General features: G+C 31.7%; 1 protein-coding gene across 1 annotated transcript in view; it reads left to right on the top strand.

Annotated features, from left to right (window-relative positions):
* Nfxl1 (nuclear transcription factor, X-box binding like 1) overlaps positions 1-24,553 on the top strand; it is a 45,756-nt gene that overhangs the window by 7,292 nt on the left and 13,911 nt on the right. Inside the window, exons 5-13 of the mRNA XM_048784197.1 lie at positions 1,163-1,287; positions 1,986-2,108; positions 5,881-5,971; positions 10,314-10,434; positions 10,649-10,808; positions 11,646-11,737; positions 14,897-14,918; positions 15,630-15,770; positions 19,347-19,513. Coding sequence (XP_048640154.1) covers positions 1,163-1,287; positions 1,986-2,108; positions 5,881-5,971; positions 10,314-10,434; positions 10,649-10,808; positions 11,646-11,737; positions 14,897-14,918; positions 15,630-15,770; positions 19,347-19,513 — 1,042 coding nt within the window. The remainder of the gene's footprint in view (positions 1-1,162; positions 1,288-1,985; positions 2,109-5,880; positions 5,972-10,313; positions 10,435-10,648; positions 10,809-11,645; positions 11,738-14,896; positions 14,919-15,629; positions 15,771-19,346; positions 19,514-24,553) is intronic.

The raw sequence follows: 24,553 nt of genomic DNA, 5'->3' as shown, positions 1-24,553 counted from the left end.
TGTATAACCCTGAGGGTCTCCTTCCATTACCATGCAATTTCCCTTCTATCTCCCTTTCCCTCCCACCTCTCATCCCTGTTAAATGTTAATCTTCTTCTCCTGCTCTTATAATTGCATCTTTTTAATGGATGAATAAAACTTCATTCTTAGGCTGGGAGTGTAGCTCAGTGCTAGAGCATTTGCCTAGCACATGTGAGGCCCTGGGTTTGATCCTCAGCACCACATAAAAATAAATACATAAATAAAGGTATTGTGTTCATCTACAACTAAAAAATATAAAAAAACAAAAACAAAAACCTTCATTGTTTATACATACCACATTTTCTTTATACATTCTTCTGTTGATGGATATCTACTCTGGTTCCATAACTTGGCTCTGGTGATTATGTTGCTATAAATATAGGAATGTGTGTATCTCCACAGTGTGGTGGTTTTACATTTTTTCGATAAATGTAGAGGAGTTGTGTAACTGAATCATATGGTAGGTCCATTTTTATTGTTTTGAGGAACCACCATACTGATTTTCATAGAGGCTATACTAATTTACATTCCTTCTAATAGTATGTGAAGGTTCCTTTTGCCCCATATCCTTATCAACATCTGTATTTTTTTAATACCTTTATTTTATTTATTTATATGTGGTGCTGAGGATCGAACCCAGGGTCTTCCATGTGCCAGGCAAGCGCTCTACCGCTGAGCCACATCCCCAGCCCAGCATCTGTATTTTTGATGCCTGCCATGCCGAATGGAGTAATCCTGTGAGGTTAAGAGCAAATTAAAAAAACAATTTCTTTGTATTATGAAAGTTCCTCATAAAAGTTCTTTGTAGTTTTACTCATTTCATTAGGTAACCATATCTGAAGTAGTTAGCACATACAAGAATTGTCATGTATCAAATTTCTTATTTTGTATTTTATTTTATTTTTTTTGGAAAAATTGAGGATGTAGATGCCATGAGCAAAACAAGATCAATTTTAAATTTCTTTTTAAAAAAATAAGCCTTAAAATTCTATGAGTTATTTTCATTAAAGGCAGTTTTTTCCCAATAACTATATGGATGAAAAATTCATAATCTGAAAAAGCTATATTATTCTTTAGAGCACTTTGTTAGTGCTTAATAGCAATGTATCATATTAACCTTGACATTTTTGTCTGCTTTTAGAGTTTTCTTTGCCTTGTACAGAAGATGTACCAACTTGTGGAGATAGTTGTGACAAAGTCCTGGAATGTGGAATCCACAGATGTTCACAGCGTTGTCATCGAGGTCCTTGCGAAACATGTAGACAAGTTAGTTATGTCCTGTAATAATTCCTTTTGGAGCGACATATCATAATATGTCAAATGAGATTGTCTGTGATTCTTTTCCATTATTTACTTTCATATACACCTATGTAGTGATGTATATGAGTTTAATGTCCTAATATTTATAGTAAGAAATGAGAGTATGCTAGCAATCAAATCTAAAAATTGCCTTTTGTTTTTGTGTTATAAAAGTTCTTATTTTATATTCCAATGTGAGTTTATTTGTTCTCAGAAGATAGTTGAAGCAGTGATGAATTAGGCCTAGTGATGATGGAAAAAAATTAATGCCTAGATTTAAGTCTTAACTATATATATCATTTTGGTTTTGACTGTACTACCAGGCCAACAAGTTAGCTGACTAGGTAGTTCAGTTTTCTTGCTCTACTGAGAAAAGATGTGTAGATGTTATGGTTATAGCTAGATATAAGTAGTTTTAATGTGTGGCATATTTTTAAATATTTATTATCATTTCTACTAAATTTAATGAATTCTTAAGAAGTTGTTTTTGGAACAGAATGAGATAAACAGATATTTTGGGAGAGACAACTTTGGTTTGGGTAAAGTCTTGCATATACATTTGTTATTTAAGATTTTTGTCCATGTTTTAGTAATTATGGAAATTGTAATGTGGGAAAAAAAGGATATTAACAAAAGTCAGTTTTAATACCATGTCTTTGTTCCAGGAAGTGGAAAAACATTGTCGCTGTGGAAAGCATACAAAACGAATGCCCTGCCATAAACCTTATATATGTGAAACTAAATGTGTCAAGATGCGAGACTGTCAGAAGCATCAGTGTAGGAGAAAGGTATGCTTAATAAGTTTGGAAAACTGATTAAAAATTGTCTTGAATTCTTCCTTTTTGGGGCCATGATAAACAGTCTTCCTGACTTGTTCCTTAAATGTTCAGACATACTGTTTTCTGTATAAAATATTAATAAATATTCTAAGTTAATTTTAGTTGTTTTTTTAAATGAGAAAGCTGTCAATTTTTTAAAAGAGTCTTTTTTGTCTTGTACCACAGTCCTCTCAGTTTGGTTCATAGGTTCTTTGTGTTCCCTAACTTTAAAATATCATTAGCAGTGTTAAAGTGATAGTTGATTTGGTGGTAGAGACCTAACTTCTATGGTTCAAATCTTCTTGAGTCTGGATTCCTTTTTTCATTATGAAATATCTTTTATTATCTCTGGTAAGTTTCCTTATCCTTGGTTTTTTTTTTTTTTTTTGGTGTGTATGTGTGTGGTGCTGGGGATTGAATCCAGATAATTTTTTTTTTTTTTGGTGGTGCTAGGGATTGAACCCAGGTCCTTGTGCATGTGAGGAAAGCATTCTGCCAACTAAGCTGTATCTGCAGCCCCTTATTCTTAAATTGCTTGAAATATAATGATGATTTCAGCTTTGTTTTTCTTAGTGTTAGCATAGTACATATTTTTTCATTCTCTTAAAGTATATTTCTTTTGGATTTTATTTTATCCAAGTTAACACTCTTTGTCATTTGATTTTGATATAAACCATTTACATTTAATATGATCTTTTTGTTATTGTTGGATTTGAATCTTGTAACTCTGGTAGAGCACTTGCCTTAGCAAGGCCAAGGGCCTGGGTTCGATGCCCGGAATCACAAAAAAAAAGTTAAATAAATTAATCTTCTATTTTGCTGTTTATTTTCTATTTTCCCATTCATTCCTTTCCCTTTTTTTTGTCTTCTTTTTTGATTGAATGTTATTTTTTAGTGATTCCATTTTTATCTACTGTTTTTATTAGCTATAACTAGTTTTCTTTCTTCGAAGTGTTGCTTTTGGCCTTATATTCTTTAAGACTTTTACAATAGTGTGTTTTATGACACTTTTCCTGACTTAAAGTGTATGATTCTTACAATTTTTTCTTCTCATGTGTTTTATAATCCCCCAATATATTGTTTTCATTTTTGCTTTAAAAGGGTTTGAAAAAAATAAGATTTTTTAATCTATTTTTGGTACTTTTTTGTGTGTGTAGATTCAAGTTTCCATCTGGTTTCATTTCTTTCTATCTAAAGGATTTCCTTTAACATTTCTTTTGGTGCTGGTAATGAATATTTTCAACTTTGTATGTCTGAAAGTGTCTTTTTTTGCCTTTGTGAATTCTAGTTTGACATTTTGTTCTGCCCATACTTAAAAGATGGTACTTTACTGTCTTCTAGTTTACATATTTTTTCCTACAAGGAGCTGTGATTCTTACCTTTATTCCTCTGTACATAATGTATTTCTCTCTGTCTCTCTGGTTTGTTTGTTTAGGATTTTTTTATCATCAGTTTTTAGCAATTTTTTGGTGTTCTTTAGCATAATGTTTTGTATTTCTTCACCCTTATTTTCTTTGAGGAACTTGGATTCATACACGTATAGTTTTCCTCAAATTTTTGATCTTTATCAGATATTTTTTCTTGTTTTCCTTTTTCTACATTCCCTTTCAGACACTTTGATGATTTATCTGTTACATGTAGTACCACAGCTCACTAATGCTGTAATTATTTGTTAGCCTTTTTTAACATCTATATTTTATTTTATATAGTTTATGTAGTTTTGCCTTTACATTCACCATTTTCTTCTGTGTTATTTAATCTGCTTTTTATTCATCCTGTGTTTTTTCTTTTCAGACGTGTATTTTCATCTCTAGAGGTTGAGCTTGGGTCTTTTTTATATCTCCTATGCTGCTTTGCATGCTAACATTTTTCTTTATCTTCTTTAATATATGGCTAGACTATATCAATAATACCTACTTTAGTATGGGGGTAGGAAAGACAGAATGAGATGGACATCATTACCCTACATGTATGAAAACACATACACACACACACACAAAATAAATAAATAATACCTACTTTGTTGTCTTTGTCTACTAATTGTTATCAATTCTCATTTCTGGGTCAATTTTTTTTTCCTTCCTGTGTCTCTTGGGTTATATGTTCCTGCTAAGGTTGGCCTGCTTGAGGATTTTTAAAATTGTTTTTTAAATGTTGCAAACTTTACATTTTTTTTGGGTGCTGAGGTTTTTTTTTTTTTTTTTTTTTTTTTTAACATTCCTTTAAGTATTTATAATATTTATTCCAGGACAAAGTTAAGTTCCTTAGAAACCTCTTGATCTTTTTTAGACCTGATAGAGTTAGATGTGACTAGAGCATTCCTTTGTCTAGGGCTAATTTGGCCCCACTACTGAGGCAATAACTCTTCTTAAATATCACACGCAGTGCCTGTGTATTGGGAGATACTCCGTCTCTGGCCATAGGAACACAAACTATTCCTAGCCCTGTGCAACCTCTGGAAATTGTTTTCCTTTCCTTCCAGTGTTTTTTTCGCAGGTTTTGGGTAGAGTCTTCTCACACCTGTATAGGTCACTATTCAGGCAAAGATTCAGCGGCCCCTTCTGGATTTTTCCAGAACTTTCTCTGTACACTTACCTCCTCACCACAAATTCTAGCCCCACTGGCCTCCTTGAATTATGATATTTTTTGTTTTATTTTTTTGTTTAACGTGGTGAATCTACCAGGTTTTGCTTGTGATCTTCCTTTTTGTATAACAGCTTAGAGACCTTCAAGTCAAGAGATGTTGTAATTGTAGGACTCACCTTGTTTGTTTCCCTTTGCTGTTCTATGCTGCATGATTAATGTCAAAAAACTGTGACTTCATATCTTTTGTCTGATTTTTCTAGTTGTTTGAGGTGGAGGGAAAATCTGATGAATGTTACTCTGTCATGTTTGGAATTAAAGTGTCAGTAGGCTTATTCAAGTCAGAGAATACTATTGCCACTTGGAAAGTGATAGGTACATAGCATTATTCAGTATATACTATCTAATTGAATGCTCAATTTTGACTTTTAATTGCTTTTCAGTAAGGTATATTGTTTGGAGCTATTTTTTATATGCTTTTGAAACTTGTTCTTTTATGAGTTATAATCCTAAATATCTTTAATACTCTTGTAATATGTGTTTTCTTTCCAAAGTTTGAGTATGTGAAAAGTCAAGGGAGAGGTTAGAAAGGCAAGGTAGATGTTAAGTAGTTGCCTACTCTTTGTGAATGAAAATTAGGACAGGTGGTAGCTATATTTCTCACAAATTAGAAATCACAAAGAATGATAGCCTATCTACTTCTTTTCATTAGTTGGTTTCTGATCTCATGGTTTGGAAATAATTGCCGAACTGATCTATACAAGTTTTATTTTAATGAATATTAAAAAATATTAAAAACTAGTTGCCCAAATTGACTGTGGCATCTAAGTAGGTAATGTTGTCAGTATTTGTATAGAAAAGTAAATGAAATCTGATGAAAGTATTTTAAATCATAGAAAAATTAACTGAAGGGCAAGAAAATTCAGCTTGATATTATTAGAGTAGGTCATTATCTGTTCAAACTTGTAAATTCTTAGTATATCTACTTACCAGAGGAATGTTGATACTCTTGAATATTTTCATTCAAGAGTGAATGGAATATCAAGAATGAAGAGAAATATCTTTGCTTTCTGTAAGTTCTGTAAATAACTAGTAATGACATTCATATTATGCATGGATTTTCAAATTATCTATTCTCAATATATTGCTTTCTCTTTAGTGTTGCCCTGGAAACTGTCCACCTTGTGATCAAAATTGTGGACGGACTTTAGGATGTAGAAACCATAAGTGTCCGTCTGTCTGCCACAGAGGTAAAATTAAACAATAGCCATAATTATAATGTTTGTATTTACTTAGTGCTGTAAGTTGATAGCATTCATATTCACTATCTTATTTGGTCTTCCTAACAACCTTGAGAAGTACGTAGGAAAGGACAGTAGACAGTATGCCTATTTTATCAACAGTGTGATTGGTGCTAAAAGGGATTCAGAGACTTATTCAGGGAAACATCTAGTATAGCAATATAGCCAAGATTTGAACGCAAGCCTTCTGAATATAAGTTTTGTTCTTTCTGTAAAACTGTGTTTTTTTTTTTCCCCTCCCTTAACCTTCCTCACACATTTAAAAAGTTTTTTTAGTTGTTAATAGACCTTTATTCTTATTTATTTATATGTGGTGCTGAGAATCGAACTCAGTACCTTACATGCTAGGCAAGTGCACTACTGCTGAGCCTCAGCCCCAGCCCCAGCTTCAGCCCTGCCCCCATACATTTTTTTTCTCAAATTAGTTAAGATGTTAATAGACTTTTTTTGGGTTTGATTCTGGATTTAATGAATTTATATGAAATTAAATCTAGTAAGGGATTGACCAGTTCTCAAACATTTTAGTCTGAGGACCCCTTTATTCTTTTTGGGACCCTAAGGAACTTTTGTTAATGTGGGTTTTGCCCATTTACATTTATTGTATCTGAAGTTAAAATAAAATATAGTACCATCTATTATTTTAAAATTGGAATAATAAACCTATTAGAACATATAACATTTTGTGAAAAATAACCACTTTCTGAATAAATAGTGAGAATGCTATTCTTTTACATTCTTTTTTTTTTTTAAATATTTATTTATTTAGTTAGTTATTGGCAAACACAACATCTTTGTTTGTATGTGGTGCTGAGGATCGAACCCGGGCCGCACGCATGACAGGCGAGCGCGCTACCACTTGAGCCACATCCCCAGCCCTCTTTTACATTCTTGCAAATATCCTGAATGTCTTGCTTGATAGAGGGCAACTGTATTTACATAATCTGTTTCTGCATTTAATCTTTTGTGATGTGGCTTGTCGCTAGCTTTTGGACAATTCTGCTCTGTGTATGTGAGATCTTGCAGATTCCCTGAATGGATCCTTAGAGTACTGTGAGAATTGTGATCCTTAGAGTACTGTGAGAATAAATTCCTAATTTATTATAATAACATTTTTGAGCATCCACTAAATATCAGGTATTGGGATTATATGGGTGAACAAAATTGACAGTCTCTGCTCCTGTGGAACTTAACTTTTGACTCTTCCCTTCTTGGTCAAATTCAGTTAATACGGCTATTAAACATAGTAGACAAGTATTAAAAGAAAAAGTGAAACTAAAATCATGATGCTGGGAATGGTGCATACTATTTTATGTTTACATTTATAAATATGTTATTGTTTATCAAGGAGAGGACTCTGAAAAGATGACATTTGACCTAAAAGAAGTAAGGGCTCAAGACATATGAAAATGGGAGTTGTGTAGTATTCCTGGTCAAAAAGCAGTAATTATAGAGTAGAATGCTCAAAGGGACATATGGCAGGACATGAGGTCAAAGAGATCATGAGTTAAAGGACTGTTAGAAAAAGGAGAATATGAATAGGACTCTATAGACCATTGTGAAAACACTGGGCATGTAAGCTTGACTAGGTCTATGACCACTGAAGAGTTGAGTCAGTAGTTTAAAATTTTTTCATCAGGAAAACACCAGGCCTAGTTGATTTTTTACACATTATTTTAACAACTTAATGTTTATTATGTATATAAGTTCAGTTTCCTCTTAAGCTGCTTGAAAGTATATGTTAAAAAACCCCACACATCCAACTTATATTTTATCTTACAAGGAAAGTAAGAGAAAATTACATGTCACTTTGAGAAAATATTAATGGTTAATCTGTCATAACCAAGTTGGACTTATTTCAATAATATATGGCTGGTTTAACATTAGTAAATCTAATAATGTGATTTACTATATTAACTCATCTAGGTCAATGTCTGAAATATGGTTGATAAATCTAACATCCATATATGACAAAAATTTAAATAGTCATAGAAAAGAATATCCTTAATCTGATTGGGTTTCTGTAGAAAGTCTAGAGCAAATATCTTACTTAGCAGAGTGGTGTTGAGAACATTTCTCCTTCTCCTCACATTTTGAAACAAATCCCATAAATATTTCAGTATTCATCCTAAAAATGGATTCTTAACTTTTGTCATTAATACATTTCTTCATGTCGCCAAATATCTGGTGTTCAAATTCTTGTATCATAAGCTTCTTATTTTTTAACTCAGTTTGTGTGACTCTTTAAGACCGTGAAATCAACATGATGCTATTAGTTTATGTATCTCTTTAAGTCTTTCAATCTATAATCTCTCTCCTTCACCATCCCCCCTTAGTGGCTTCTTCATTGAAGAAATTAGGTTGCTTTATTTGGTTTCTTCATTCTAGATGTTACATATTGCATCCCTGTGGTGTTATTTAATGTGTTTCTCTGTCCTGTATATTTCTTGTAAATTGTTAGTTGGATTTAGAAATTTGATCACGGGTTCAAGTTTTGGCAGAGCGTTTATTTTTTTAAGAATATGTTTATTTAAAAAAAAATTTAGAAGCCACTGTTGTACAACTCTAACCATTTAATTCACATAAGAATTAGAATCATTATTTTATAATATTTGTCATCATTCTAGACATCTCAGGGAGAAGATGTTAATTGCATATTTGCATAGTAAATGTAAGAAAAGTTGATTTACATTTCTCTAAAGTTAAAGGTTATCTCTTGATAATTCCTCAACTACACAACTCTTGCCGATTGATTTTGATCTGGACTGTAGTTATTCTTTGTAAGCTGCTTTTTAATTTTGAAAATACAATTTTGAAACTTTTCATTAGTATTTGTTATGCTATATAGGTATCAATATAAATCTTTTGGTCAGTAGGAAGACCATTTAGGGAAATTATTCCTTATTTTTTTAAGACAATTTTTTAAAAATGATGCTATAGTTTTAGTGTGGCAAAAAGGTTATGTTTGATTTTTGATAACAGATACTGATGTCAAATGTTGAGAACAGAAAATATCACTATTAGATTGAAAAGTGTAGCACCTAATCATTCTTTAGAAAAAATCAAAACTTGATTATGTGTGTCAGGATGACTTGATTTATGTTACCATCAATATTTCACTGGATTATATTTATCAAAACTGAAGTATAAATTAATAATTTGTACAATAGATGTTATTTTTTTCTCTCATTTTCTCATTATTGGAATCAAAATTCTTAATTTGTAGCTCATATTTGTTTTAGGGAACTATTTTTTAACTGTAAGAGGTATTAAACCACGCTATTTTCTGTCATTAGTCTGTTTCTAATCAGGTTAGTTGCTGAGCAGTTTTTTATTTGTTCCTGACACTTAGTAGTTTAAGATTTTCACTCTTTAAAGACTCCCATTCCTTCCTCATTATTTCATTTCTAATGGACTTTCTTAGTGGGAAGAAAGTCTTTAAGATAATGTCAGAGCCTCAGTGAGAATTTGAAAAGGTTTCTTTCATTTTCTTTTTGTATATTTCTACCAACTCACAGCAAACTCAATACTACTTTTTGAAATGTTTAGAACAAAAACATATAGAATCAGAACCTAAAAAGAGGGTTTAGAATTTAGTCTTTTCACAAAGCACAAATAATTGACTGTGCTTATTAACCAACATCAGGTCATGAGAGAGAAGTTATTTTCTTGTTGGGGAATTTATTTAAAAATGACGTACTTGGATAGAAGTATGTACGTAAATAGGCCAAAAAGATTACTGTTAGTGTTAGATTTTCCAAAGATTTAAAAGCCATTTTGCTTGTTGTAATTTTTGACTGTTATGTTAAATTTGTTATTTAGAATAGAACTTTTAGAACATTTTGAAACTTCTAAAGCTTTATTGAAGTACCAGTGTATACATGGAAAAGTATACAAATCATAGAAGCATACCTTGATGATGTTTTATAAGCTGAACATAACCATATAATCAGAATTCATATCATTAAGCAGAACATTACTGACATTTCCAAAACCTTCTTAAATCCTTCATAACCATTATTCTGCTTTTGAACAGTAAAAATTAGCTTTTCCCATTTACTTTATATAAATGGAATCATACTATCCTACATTACTCTTTGTATATGGCTTCTTTTGCTTAATGTTATCTATTAGTACATTCATATTGCTGTCATTTATTTCCTTGTTCTTGTAGGCTATTCCATTGTGCAAATGTGTTAAATTTATTGATTCTACCACATGAGCATTTGGATGATTATAAAGTAACTTCTTTTTAAATGTAAGACTTTGTTTATTTTATTTCTTTTTTGGTCAGGCAGTTGCTATCCATGCCCAGAAACTGTAGATGTAAAGTGCAATTGTGGTAATGCAAAAGTGACAGTACCTTGTGGCCGAGAACGAACCACAAGGCCACCCAAATGCAAAGAGATATGCAGGTTGGTATAAAGCTTTGCATAAACTTATATCTGGTATTTTATAATTTAAATTCATATTGATTTTTAATATATTAGTAATTTAATTTTTCTTTGATATATTAAAATATTTTCATAGTATGCTCATTCTATATGGAATCAGAAGATATATAGATAGTTGCACTTTAGATGTAATTGTTCAATGGTCAAAAGTAACAATTTGTATTTTGTGATTTAGTCGACCACCAACATGCCATCATACAAGTCGAGAAAAACATCGTTGTCATTTTGGTCCTTGTCCACCATGTCATCAACCTTGCCAAAAAGTTTTGGAGAAATGTGGTCACTTGTGTCCTGCTTCATGTCATGATCAAGCATTAATAAAGCAGACAGGCAGGGTAAGAGAACAGTATTATTAAATAGATGATGCATTGCTGTGGATCATATTTTCTGGATTTTACATAGTCATTCAATAAAAAATGATGAAATACTTTTTAGATAATAAGCACTGTGCTAGGAGCTGGTGTACAAGGAAAATATGAGTTGGTCTCTTGTCTTATGAAGCTCATATTATAAGGGTTGGATGTGTAGCTCAGTGATAGAGCACTTCCTTAGCATGTGCAAAACTTGATTTCCCAACACTGCAAAAAAATAAAAATAAAACTCATAAACTCTTAGAAAAGGAAATAAAATAAACAAATGTTTTCAAATCAGTGTGATAGTTATGTAAATCCAGGAATATAGATTAATTTGCTAGTATTTCTTCATATATTATGGTTTAGGGTTATAGATAGCCTTTAATTTTCTTAGCAATTCATTCACTTAATTCAGTCTTTATTGAGCTCTTATTATGTATCAAGAATTCTTTTAGGTGATGAGGAACAACAGTGAATAAAATAATGGAGGTTACAGTGAACTAATGAGTGGTAGAGTTTACAGTTGTATTTCATTCTCTTTTTGGATTATGAGAAGTAAAGAAGGCTACACTGCCTTTGTTCTACCTTTTAAAAACTGGAGTCAGCCTTGGTATTTAATGTTTAATTGTGTGGAGGGGAACAATCTGAGTATATAAATGGAATAAAATATTTCAATAAGCAGAATTTTTTAATTACTTGAACAATTTTCAGTTTGCTTGAGCAGAGGATATATGGGAGCTATTTTCTTTGATTATTAAGAGTCATATGATTTAATCCTTTAAATTTAATCTTTAAATTTGTCATGTGTTTTACTCATAGCACCAACCTTCAGGTCCTTGGGAGCAGCCTTCTGAGCCAGCATTTATTCAGACTGCATTACCTTGTCCTCCATGTCAAGTTCCTATTTCTATGTGAGTATTAGAATTTTAACCTTTTTTTTGTTGTTGTTGTTGCTTTTTGTTATTTTAATCTCTTGACATAAGACTGACAAGCTCTCCCCTTTGTCTTAGTTCATTTCATCTTTATTTCAGGTTTGGCCTCTAACCTAGTTTCTGTGTTTCTCTTCATTCTTTTTGAGTCTTCTCCCCAGCTGGAGTTTAATGTCCTTCACCTTTTCATAGCAACTTGTGCTTACAGTTAATTAAAGCGCATCTAAGAGACTTACTGTTTGTTACTTTTCCTGATGATTCCCATGTTAGAGTACGAGCTCCTTGAGGGTGAAGAAAGCTAGGATTTTAGATGTCAGACTTGAAAGAGTGTTCAAGGAAACATTGGAAATTAAAGGAGGTAGTTTACTGGATGGACCAAGGGATGACTGTATTTGAGCTCTAACAGTTGAATCGGAGGGAATAGACAATCCTGGAGTGTTTCATATTTTAAGCAGAAGCTATGGATTATAGGGAAAAAGAAGCACAGAATTCTGGAAAGCTACATAAAATTAGAAAAGGGGCTGTAGTCTACAACTAAGGTTCCAAATCTAACATTAGTATGTGTTGCCTATTGGTCTTTTAAAGGAAATATTCTTATTTATTTTTTAAAAGTTGTTCTCATTTTTCCTCCCACTGGGTTATAGTATATAATCCTTTTTACATGTTATTGGATTCAGTTTGCTACTATTTTGTTGAGAATTTTTTCACCTGAATTTATTCATGTAGAATATTAGTTTGTATTTCTCTTATGATAGCTTTCTTTGGTTTTAGTATCAGAGAAATACTAACATCGTTGAATGAGTTGGGAGGTATCCTTTCTTAAGGAGTAGTGTGAATTCTTCTTTAAACATTTGGTAGAATTCACTGATAAAGCCATCTGGTCCTGGGCTTTTCTCTGTGGTAAGTTTTTAATTACTGATAGTTTTGCCTTTTCCAGAACATCATATACAGTAGTTGAAATCCTATAGTATATAGCATTTCCAGACTGACTCCTTTCATTTAGCAGTTTGCATTTATGGTTCCTTCATGTCTTCTCATGACTTGATAGCTCATTTCCTTTTATCACTGAGTAATATTCCACATCTGGAAGTCCTGTAGTTTGCTTATACATTTGCCTATTGAAGGAGATTTTGGTTGCTTCCAAGATTTTTGAACCAAGAGTAAAGCTGCTATGAACATTTATGTGCAGATTTTTGTGTGGATATGTTTTCAGTTCGATTGGGTAAGTAGTACACCTAAGTAAGTGTAAGTAAGTACACCTAAGTAGGTGTACAACTGCTGGATCGCATAGCAAGCTTAGGTTTGTACAAAGCTTCCAGACTGTCTGCCAACATATCTATACCAGTCTGTATTCTCACTAGCAATGAATGGAGCCCCTGATATTCTGTATCTTTCACAACACATACACTGCTAGGATTTCGAATTTTAGCCACTCCAATGGGTGTATAGTGGCATCTCATTTTAATTTTGAGTTCCTTAGTAGCATATAATGTTGAGCATCTTCATACACTATTTGCAATATGTAGATCTTTTGATGAGATATCTATTCTTTGTTCAGATCTTTTGCCCATTTTTTTACTTAGGGTGTTTGCTTTCTTACTTTGAGTATAAGAGTTCTTGGTATATTTTGCACATAAATCCTTTACCGGGTGTATGTTTTTCAAATGGTTTCTCCCAGTATGTGGTTTGTATTTCATTTTCCAAAGTGTTCTTTGCAGAGCAGAAGTTTTTCATGTAATAAAACCCAACTTACCTTCTTTTTTTTTTCCTCATGGATCATACTTTTGGTGATGTATCTAAAGAGTCATTACTAAACCCAAGGTCACCCAGATCTTATTTTAATTAGGTTGTCCATTTCACATTTAGGTCTGTGATACATTTTGAGTCATCTATTTTGAAAAGTGCAAGGTCTGTCTAGATTTTTTTCAAGAGGACGTTCGTTTGTTCCAACACCAACTGTTTGTTGGATGAGAATTTCCTTTCTCCTGTTGTTTGCCATTTTTAAAAAATCTATTTTTTTCTTTTTTGTTCTTGTTAGGTATACATGACAGTAGAATGTATTTTATTTTATTTTATTTTTGTACTGGGGATTGAACCCAGGGGTGCTCAGCCACTGGGGCACATCCCCAGCCCTTTTTCATATTTTTATTTAGAGACAGTGTCTCACTGAGATGCTTATTGCCTTGCTGTTGCTGAGGCTGACTTTGAACTCATGATCTTCCTGCCTCAGCCTCCTGAGCAGCTGGGATGAGAGGAGTATGCTACCCTGTACCCAATGCAGTAGAGTGTATTTTGACATATTATACATACATGGGGTGTAACTTCCCATTCTTGTGGTTTTACATAACATGGAGTTACATTTGTCGTGTATGTGAACATAGGAGAATTATGTCCGATTCATTCTACTGTCTTTCCTATTCCCATCTTCTCTCCCTTCCCTTTATTCTCCTTTGTCTAATCCAGTGCTATTGCTCTTTTGTCAAAAGATCAGTTGACTGCAATTATGTGAGTCTGTTTCTGGTCTTCCTATGCCCTGACATTGATTTGTCTGTTCTTTCATCAATACATGCTGTCTTGATCACTGTAGCTTTATAGTGAGTCTTGAAGTCAGTGTCAGGCCTCTGATTTAGTTCTTTAATGTTGTGTTGACTATTTTGGGTCTGTTTATCTTTCCATACAGACTTTAGAATCAGTTTGTTGATACTCAAAGTAACTTGCTGGGATTTTGATTGGAATTGTGTCGAATCTAGGTGAAATTGGAAATAAAGACATCTTAATAATATTGAACCTTCCTATCCACGAACATGAAATATTTCTCCTCTATTTAAAACCTTTTGTTTCCTCAGCCTTTTGTAGTCTTGTATATTGTTTTTTTTGTGTGTGTGTACTAATGTATACATATATACATATATAGATTTATACATATTTCATTTTTTTGTATGTGTCAGTATTGTAATTTTAATTCAAATTTCAATTGCTCTTTACTGACTTATAGGAAAGACTTGGTCTCTGTGTATATTAACTTTATTTCCTATAAGTTTACACAGTGACTTATCATTTCTGTGTTTGTTTTATTCTTAATAATAAAACGCTTTCTGAAGATTTATAATGTTTTTATTTCATTTTATTTTTTCCTTGTAGGGAATGTCTTGGGAAGCATGAGGTGAGTTATAGGCATAGTTTTTTTTTTTAATTTTTTTTTAGTTGTTGATAGACCTTTATTTATTTACTTATTTTATTTATATGTGGTGCTGAGAATCGAACCCAGGGCCTCACACATGCTAGGCAAGTGCTGTACCACTGAGCCACAACCCCAGCCCATAGGCATAATTTTTAAGTAAAGCTTGTAATCTGTACCTAATCTATACTAGAGTTACTAGAAATAACAGTCAAAATATTGTGTTTCATTAGCTTAAACAATGCAAGCCTTTTTCTACTAATTTACAAAATATTTCATGCTTTCATTTGAGAATTTGTCTGAATATATGTACTCATTATAGATTCATCATGTTGAATTTCCATTGGAATAGAATATTTTGCTTCTTGGCAACTGTCTTTTAGGGAATTTTTTGTGATAGGTCATTTTTTTAAAAAAATTATTTTTAGTTATATATGGACACGATATCTTTATTTTGTTTATCGATATATATGTGGTGTTAAGGTTTGAACCCAGTGCCTCACCTGTACGAGGCAAGTGCTCTGCCACTGAGCCACAACCCTAGCCCATCATTTTGGTTTTGATAGTAAAAATTATTAATGAAAACATTTTAGATTTTTGTGAAAGTTCTCAAAGCAAAGTTATTTTGGAAACATAGGTTCTGGTGTTTTTTGTGTATGTGTGTATATTGTACTAATTTCCTTTTTATTTGTTTAGGTGAGTCCTCTACCATGCCATGCTGTTGGACCCTACTCTTGTAAGAGAGTTTGTGGACGAATCTTAGCTTGTCAGAATCATACCTGTATGAAAGAATGCCACAAAGTAACTGAAGTTGAAGGCTGCGGTGACAAAAACAAGGTAGTATCTTTAGGTTGAGTATATATTTGCCTACCATATGCTTGAAACATTCTTTATAGCAATTATACCATAAATATTTTTTCATTTTGCTGTAGCTTCTTTTATCTTCATTGTCCTCATCCCTTCTCCTTCCTTTCTTTTCCTAAGACAGCTGACTTTTTAACAACTTGATGTTTATTGCTCTTCATGTTTGACCTGCTTCAGAAAAATGTGTCTTTTAATGTGAAACTCTTCATATACAGTGTTAATACACAGGTTATGATTTTATGATAAAAATATAGAATCTGTATGTCTTCTTAGTAGGTAGCAGTATCATCTTCACTCCTGCCCATATGTGTTAGTTTAGAGCATTTGCTCTCAGATATTTTCCACACCTGACACATATGGTAAATAATGTTCACAATTTTAATAAATTTCCAATCTTTTGTTGGAATATAAATAGCATTATAGATGTGTGATATATTTATTAAAGGCATTTCACAAGCATTTGAACTTACCCATTCAGATATCTCTAAAATTTGCCATTTTATAAGGAAAAACAAATATAACTAATCAGATTTTAAATTAGAAACTTTAATTAATTTTTTTTTGTGGTAATGGGGATTGAATTCAGGAGCACTTGACTTCTGAGCCACATCTGCAGCCCTATTTTGTATTTAGAGACAGGGTCTCACTGAGTTGCTTAGTGCCTTTCTTTTGTTGAGGCTGGCTTTGAACTCAGGATCCTCCTATCTCAGCCTCCTGAGACGCTGGTATTACAGGTGTATGCCATCATGCTCGGCTTTAGAAACTTTTAATGTTTTTCCCTAGACTTTCACCATGTAGGGACTCCTAATAATATTGGTTAGTATCTTATGGAAAATAAGCCAGAAATTTTAAACCTCCCTGTATTATTAAGTAACATTAAGTTTACAGATATTTAAATTAATTTTGAATTATGTTATTGAAGATTTTACTTGTGTTGTAGGTAGCACTATATATATAGGTTCTATAATGCATGACAACAAATACTCAGTATAATTCTTACTCATGTGCACATGTGTAAATATATTGCTTATAATTTCTTTATTTTCTTCATCAATACATGCCTTGGTCCTTAAGAAAAATGTACCTATGATAAAATGAACAAGATACAGGAATTATAAAACCAATTAATAAATGCTGATAATGACTCCAAGTTAGGGGACAGGTACTTTATAGCTTTCCTTCTCCAGATTTCCAGAATATGAAATTAAAAAACTAGCTTTACCATTAGGGAATTATTGTGGATTGTTCAAGCATTATTTCCTTGGTTAAAACTTCAGTGACTCTTTTTAGTGAGCCTACATGTGGTATTTGACAACCAGTCTTGAGGTATTTCCTAATTAAGATCTTCTTTCCTAGAAGATGGAACCAATATTGGAAGTAATGCAGGAAGATAGTTTAGGAAACATAGATTTTCAGTGATTCTTTTTTGTTTCCTTTATAGCTGGAAGGAGCTCATATCATAATTCTTGTTTTGTAGATAGGGAAACTGAAGCTTAATATTGATTGAAGCTTAATAATGACTTGTTTATGGTCATTGAACAGGAGAGTATCAAACCAGTTATTGATATCCCTGATTTCTTAACTCCTAGCCTGATATGCTCTTCTCATGTTCTTTAAATAGAAGATTATTGTAGGTATTTAGCTAAAAAGAGCAAATAAAATAGACTGTTAATTTTGATTGTGTTTGTATACTTTGTGGCTCATTGTCCTTTCCTCAGTCTTTCTCATTTCAAAAAGTCTTATTACCATTTTTTACATGTTTGCACATCATTTTTACCTTGTTGCCTAGGAATCACGCTTGACTTCTTTCTTATCTTCATTGCAAATTCTCTTAGATTTATCTTCAAAATAGAATCTGACCATTTCTCATTACCTTTAGTTTGAACTAACATCTTCATCATAACCACCTTTATCTCTTATCTCTATTTCCATAGTCTCTTTCCAACTTGCTGCTCATAGTTTTATTTTACTACATTAACCAGATTTATCTTTTTAGAAATGTATATCAAGTAACATTTCTGTGTTCACAACCTTTGGGAAGTTTTCTGTCACACTCTGATTAAAATTCAAAGGTCTTACAATGGCCCAGGAGGTTCTGTGCTGATATAACTCCTATTTTAGTATATGTGCTGCTGAAGCGAGCACCTGATATAACTCCTAATTGCCTTTCTTGTCTCGCTTCTCGCTATTTCTTGAACATTCCAAGTTTGTTCTTACTTCAGAGCTTTATTTATTCCTTTTCTCTGCAATTCTGCATTCTTCTGGTTTTCTTCCTTATTTAGCTCAATTTCTTTTTCAGTATGAACTTTATTGGACAGGTTGCATTCTTGTTACAGCCATCACTCTCTTATTGTGCTTTATCTTTCTTTAGAATTTCTAATAAAAACAGTTTTTATGTTCTTTACTTCTTCACTTAACTGTAACTTCCTGGGATCCCATCTGTTCCCAGTACTTGGAAAAATGCCTGGCAGTTAAATGCCGAATAAGTATTTGTAGAATGAATGAGTATATTTTTTTTTCAAAAAATCCTAATTTTAAACAGCAGAATGCATTGCAATTCATATTACACATAAAGAGCATAATTTTTCATATCTCTGGTTGTATATAAAGTATATTCACACCATTCGTGTCTTTATACCTGTACTTAGGGTAATGATATCCATCTCATTCCACCATCTTTTTTACTCCCAAGCCGAATGAATATACTTTTTAATAATTAAAAAAAATAGAAATTATTTGTAGAAGAATATTTTTATAATTTGAAAGACTTTTTCTTTTCAATCCTAAATCCCAAAAATAGATTAGAATTTTATTGATGTAAGTATAATCATGGCCATACTTATGAATGATAATATAAATGCTTAGTCTTTAAGACTTAGTATCCATGTCTTTGGCTCTTTGATTTATTTTATCTCAAGTATAACATTTGAAAGTAAATATCCTGCAATTAAAATCTTTAATATTTGATAAAATCTGATTACTATCAGATAATTTATAGTGATTTATATTCTTAAATCACTAGAGCATGAAGAGAAGCCTTGTTAAATTACATCAAGGTATGTTTATTTGCAAATGTAATTTAGCGTTATTTAATTGATATATATTTTATGAATTCAATTGAACTTTAGTTCATTGATATGCATTTTATTAATGTGTTAACAATGTTGGTTTCTTTAGTTCATTGATTGTGTTTTTGTGTGGGTGGGTGAATGAATTGGTAACATTTTATTCTAAATTTTTAGGAAGTAGTTTGCATTTTATTAGAGATACTTAATGTAGTTAATATTTTAAAGGTGATGTAGTTTGACTTAATAAAATTCATAGGCGTAAAAATCTATATGAATAATGGTCATATTGACAGTCTCACTATTCTTCATCTTGAATGTTTTTAAGGTGAATGAGAGCATGTGCTATTTTATTAACTATATTTCTAATGACTACTAAAAATATTTTTAAAATATTTTAATTAGATAGTTAACTTTTAAAATTTTAATATATAGAAATATTAGCTTCTGTTCTCAGGTGATAGATTTCCATGCAATTTTTCAGGCTGGCCCAGAATGCCTTCATTGTGAAGAAGGGTGTTCTAAATCACGGCCACCAGGTTGTCCTCATCCGTGTGTTTTGCCATGTCATCCAGGAGAATGCCCTCCTTGTGTTCAGATGCTTAGAATGAAATGTCACTGCAAGATCACAAGCCTATATGTGGAATGTCGGTAAGTGGACTAAAAGTATATTCTTGTTTTACTAAAGTTCGTTGAATGGCATATTTTTATAATTTAGAACATTTTCTTTCAAAAATGTTGTTCAGTTGTGTTCCTTAAATTCTGTAGGCCTAGATTTTTCAGTAGAGACCTGGAAGGAAGAAATACAGGTAACTTCACGTTTTAGATACCTTACTGTGAATTCAGCTGGGGAATTCTGCTTTATTCCATTTGGAGATTTTGTGTAAGATTTTGTTAGGAAAATTGTTGTATCACTGCTATTAAAAAATTAGAGAAACATTCCTATAACCGATTGTATATGTGTCAAACTACAGTTTTGTTTGATTTATTTATGTTTACTTAGGCATAATTTTTGAATTATATATTTAAAAAGTAGACCTTTGTTTATTACAAAGTTGTTGTTATACAAATCATATCCTAGTTATAATAAATGCTATATTTTCCTTACTTAAAAAAATGGAAAATTTTCTTGCAGATTATGTGAAGGGAAAATGTTTTCTATTTAACAATGATCTAACATAATTTACCTTAGACTCTGACAGCTCTATTTTGTACCAGTCTGTAAAGTCATCTTTTTGTTAATATATTTTACTTAAGTTTAATTTGGGACTATAACTACTCCAGATTCTTTTTAGCATAATTACATTTTGAAAAATGCTGTTAACATTGTCTGAAATTTTTGTCATACTCTAAACTCATGCTCTGTTAAATTTTAAAAGCCAATTTTTACTTTTAAGTATTGAAATTATTTTGTTGAAATTTTAAAAATAAAGCATAATTCATGGTTTTAGAAATTTTATGGGGAGTTAAAAGTCAATTTTGCATTAAGGAGAGATACGGATGAAAAAAGATTGAACACGTAGTTTTAAAATCACATTCATTTTTTTTTTAATTGTATAGCTTTTTCCTCAAAACTTTTACTCACTGGTTTCAGCATCCATTAATGATTATAGTATAAATTGGTTGTTAGTATGATAGTGCCAAATGTTGATTTTCTAGCTCCATCATCTCTTCTACATTTATTAATTGGAATTTTACTATAAGGAGTAGCTTTTCCTTTTTCCTCATTTATTAATAGCATCATGGGATAGTGTATTCTTATTACTATCATTTTGTGTTTAAATTACTGACCCTCAAATTTTCATGGGAGCACCTTTAAACTAGTCCCTATGTCCCTTTGTCATTACATCAGTTTTTAATACTTTCTTACTTTTTGACAAAATAAAAATGTCTCTTTCATGGGGTTGATTTTGGAAAACTGTATTTTCTTTGGAAATTATCAGTTTCATCTTGGGTTTTCAAATTTATTTCTATAAAGGTTTTCAAAGAAATTGTATATGATTTAAAATTTTTTTTTACCATTTTATAATTTTTTTCTTTTGTCATTCTTAATTTGAATATTTATGCTCTCATCCTGATTCTTGAGTGTTAGCTAGAATATATGTTTTGTTATTTAAAAAAAAAACCCAGGATTTGGGTACTGGGGATTGAACTGAAGGCCTTGCATAGACTAGGCAAGTGCTCTACTACTGAGCTACATCCTCAGCCCCCAGGATTTTATTAATTGATTGGATTGACTTCTTTTTTACCACTTTAATTTCTGTTTATATCATTAGTTTTTCCTTTTTTTAAAAAAAAAAAAAACAACTTTTCAGTTAGGAATTTTATTTATTTTCATGCTTTAATTTTTACTTTGAACATGTTTAATGGGTGTTGATTCTCTGATCATTTTTTAATGTTTTCTATATACTTATGTTCTAATTCCATTATATTTGAAAGCCTTATATGTGGGTTCCTTTTTTTGTTCTACAGATTTGTCTTATACTAAAGGTGTGATATAAAAATCCTATATATTTAGTGTGTTTCTGTATCTTTTTGCAACTACTATAGTTTTTGCTTTATAAAAATGGTTGATCAGTTTTATGTTGCATAGAATTCTTAACTAATAGGGCTTTTAGGATTAAAAAGTATCCTTCTTTGTCACATTTAATATTTTTTGGCTTGTATTCTTTTTTGATCTTGGATTTGCAATCCCTTTTTTATTTAGATATGGCAAGATAAATCCTTTCACAGTTTTGAATATCTCTCTTACTTTTGGTAAGCTCTGTAATTACTTCATAATAAGTTTTGTTCCTGTGTTTATGTTATCTGGGTGAGGTATTTTCTTTGTTCTCATTTTAAAACTTATTTAGGAAGGATCATGTTTTTGTCTTGTGGTTGGTTACTTTTGTACTTACCTGATTGCAGTGTCCTTAGATTCCTGTTTCTTCAGTCTTTTATTAACCGGTTTGCCAACTTTTATCATTGGTTTTTTATTTAGGAACTATATGACAACCAGTGAGATTATTCTACTTGCCTTTCTTCTTTTCCCTTATTCTCTTAGTTTTTAGTTACATTTTGATTTGATGTAGCATTTATATATTGTTACACCCTCATAACCACCTTTGTTTCTGTTTTAGATCTGTAATTTTATATTTTCAATTTTAACCATCAGGTTTTTTGCTTAAATTTCTCTAATCCTTTCTTGGTTGAATGATGTGCATTCAGAGGTAGATTTGTGGTATAGTATTTCTGAGTTCTTTCATATTTAAGATTGTTTTCCTGTTGGATTGATAATTGATCGATATAATGTCCTTAGTTTATGTATTCTTTTCTTGAAAATATTGGTTTGTGTTGCTTTCTTTATATTTTTCTTTTGACAAGTTTAATGTCAGTTTCACTTTCCCTTTTAAGTTAGTTGAATTGATTTTTTTGCTTGGCATCCCTGGATTTAGTTTTTTCCATATTTCTTTTTTATTGTCTTTAGTATTTAAGTTTTCACTAAGATATGACTCAGAATTAAAAGTTTTGTGTAGTTTTCTAGGGTATCACTTGGACCTTTTTGCTATTTAGATTCAGTACTTCTGTTTTCGTGGATTATAGTTTCAAATACTAGTTCTGTTCCATTCATTATTTTTTTCTTCTTTAGAGATATCAATTGAGTATATGTTGGATATTTTTCAGTTTTCCATTTCAACCACTCATTTCTTTGACACTTTGTCTCATTTTTGTTTTCATATACTGGGTTGGTTTTCCTTCTCACTTCAAGAATCCTTTTTAAATTTTTATTCAAATGTGTTTTTCTGTATTCTTTGCTGTCTACCTTATAATTTATTTTTTTTCTGATATATTTTTATTTTTAAAAATTATTTTCCTGAATTCATTTAACCTTGGTTAATTTCTATTTTTTTTTTCCTTTCCTATTTATGTTCTTAGGGTTTGATTTTCCTAGTTACTGTGTTATATGTCCCCAGGGCCACACTCAGATTTAATAATTCGCTTGGAGGACTCAGTACTCAGCTTATAGTCATTTTCACATTGTACATTATTACAGCAAAAGAATACAAAGCACAGTTAGCAAAGGGAAAAGGCACTTGGGGCAAAGTTCAGGAAAGACCAGGCTCAAGCTTCTAGCATCTCTTCCCAATATAGGCCTGCAAGGTTCACTCTTTTCTGCACAGGTAGTTTTCCATATTCTACAGTGCTTCTTTTGAGATTTAATTCAGTTTGGAATATTGTGTTTCAATTTTCTTTTTCTTTGAACTGATTGAATATCCTGTATTTGAAATATTTGGGACCAGAAGTGTTTCAGATTTTGGAGTTCTTTGGATTTTGGAATACTTACATAGACTTTAGTGTTGGACATCCCTGATCCAGAAATCCAAAATGCTGCACTCGAATTTTCAGATTAGGAATATTGGTGGGGTACAAGGTGAAGTAGGAGAGATTTTTCATCAGCTGAAAAGTTTTGATTATCATTTTCTACTTATTTCTTATAGTATTTTTTTTCTTTTCTGTTTTTGGAGTACCGGGGATTGAACTCAGGGGTACTCAACCACTGAGCCACATTCCCAGCCCTATTTTATTTTTTATTTAGAGACAGGGTCTCACTGAGTTGTTTAGTGCCTTGCCATTGCTGAGGCTGGCTTTGAACTTGGAATCCTCCTGTCTCAGCCTCCTAAACTGCTAGGATACACCTGGCTCTTTTAGTAATTTTTTGTAGATATAAATTACATTTCTTCATTTTTATAGCTGAAGTTATCCTGGTCTTGGGTAAATTGATGACACTCTGTCTGTCAGTGTTGAGAAATACAACTTTTTAATGATTGACTTCTTAGTGTAGTATTGGGAGGAAGCATTATGTGTCCTTCTTTTGCTTTGTTTTTTGTTTGTTTTGCCTTAAAGGGTCCTAAATTTCCCCTCCTGCTCCTTTTCCTCTTCCTCTTGTAGTCTCCATAGAGGGCCTTTCACTTATAACTTCTTCTTCCCAGAGGACTGCTTTTCCAGGATCAGCTATTTGAATCTTGTGTGCTTTAAAAAAAAGACTGTCCCTTCTGTCAGTGCTCTGATCTAGCAGGACTTACTCAGTATTTTCACTCTTGTTTGATTTTTAGCTCAGTCCCTTCTTCTCTTTTCTGCTATTTATCCTGAGTTCCCCTATCTCTGAAGACTTGAAAGAGGGAACTTGAAATAACTGCTAGGAATTGGTATTTATTTTTCTACTTATAGGTAATTTGAGGTTTATAGGAACTTCTGTCTTCTAGTTATGCTGAACTTGTGGATTTGAGTGATTTTATTTGTTATTAATAAGCTATGTCGTTTTGAGAAAGGATGTATGATATCTTTGAGTTGATGTGATTTCCATTACCTCAGCTCTTGTTTCTGGAGAAAAGGAAAACAGAAATGCTTTCCTTTTCTTAAATATATATCAAATATGTGTTTTTATATAGATTATTTTTGTTCCAATAAATTTAACATGCTTTCAATTCAGTCAATTATTTCACAAGCTATTTTTCCTTTTAGTCCCTTCAGATTTGTCTAAATTTCTTCTTAGATATAAAAGATGTAAGCCTTGAAAAGCTGATTTATTTCTAATTATGGAACATAATTATACTAACTCTCTTTTTATGTATATATGTATATATATATATATATACATATATGTGTGTGTGTGTGTATATGTATGTGTATATATATATATATATATGACAT

The sequence above is a fragment of the Marmota marmota genome, unplaced genomic scaffold (assembly GCF_001458135.2).
Source record: "Marmota marmota marmota unplaced genomic scaffold, marMar, whole genome shotgun sequence".
Classification (NCBI taxonomy): domain Eukaryota; kingdom Metazoa; phylum Chordata; class Mammalia; order Rodentia; family Sciuridae; genus Marmota; species Marmota marmota.
The sequence above is the reverse complement of the archived record's forward strand: the minus strand, read 5'-3'. Positions and strand labels throughout refer to the sequence as shown.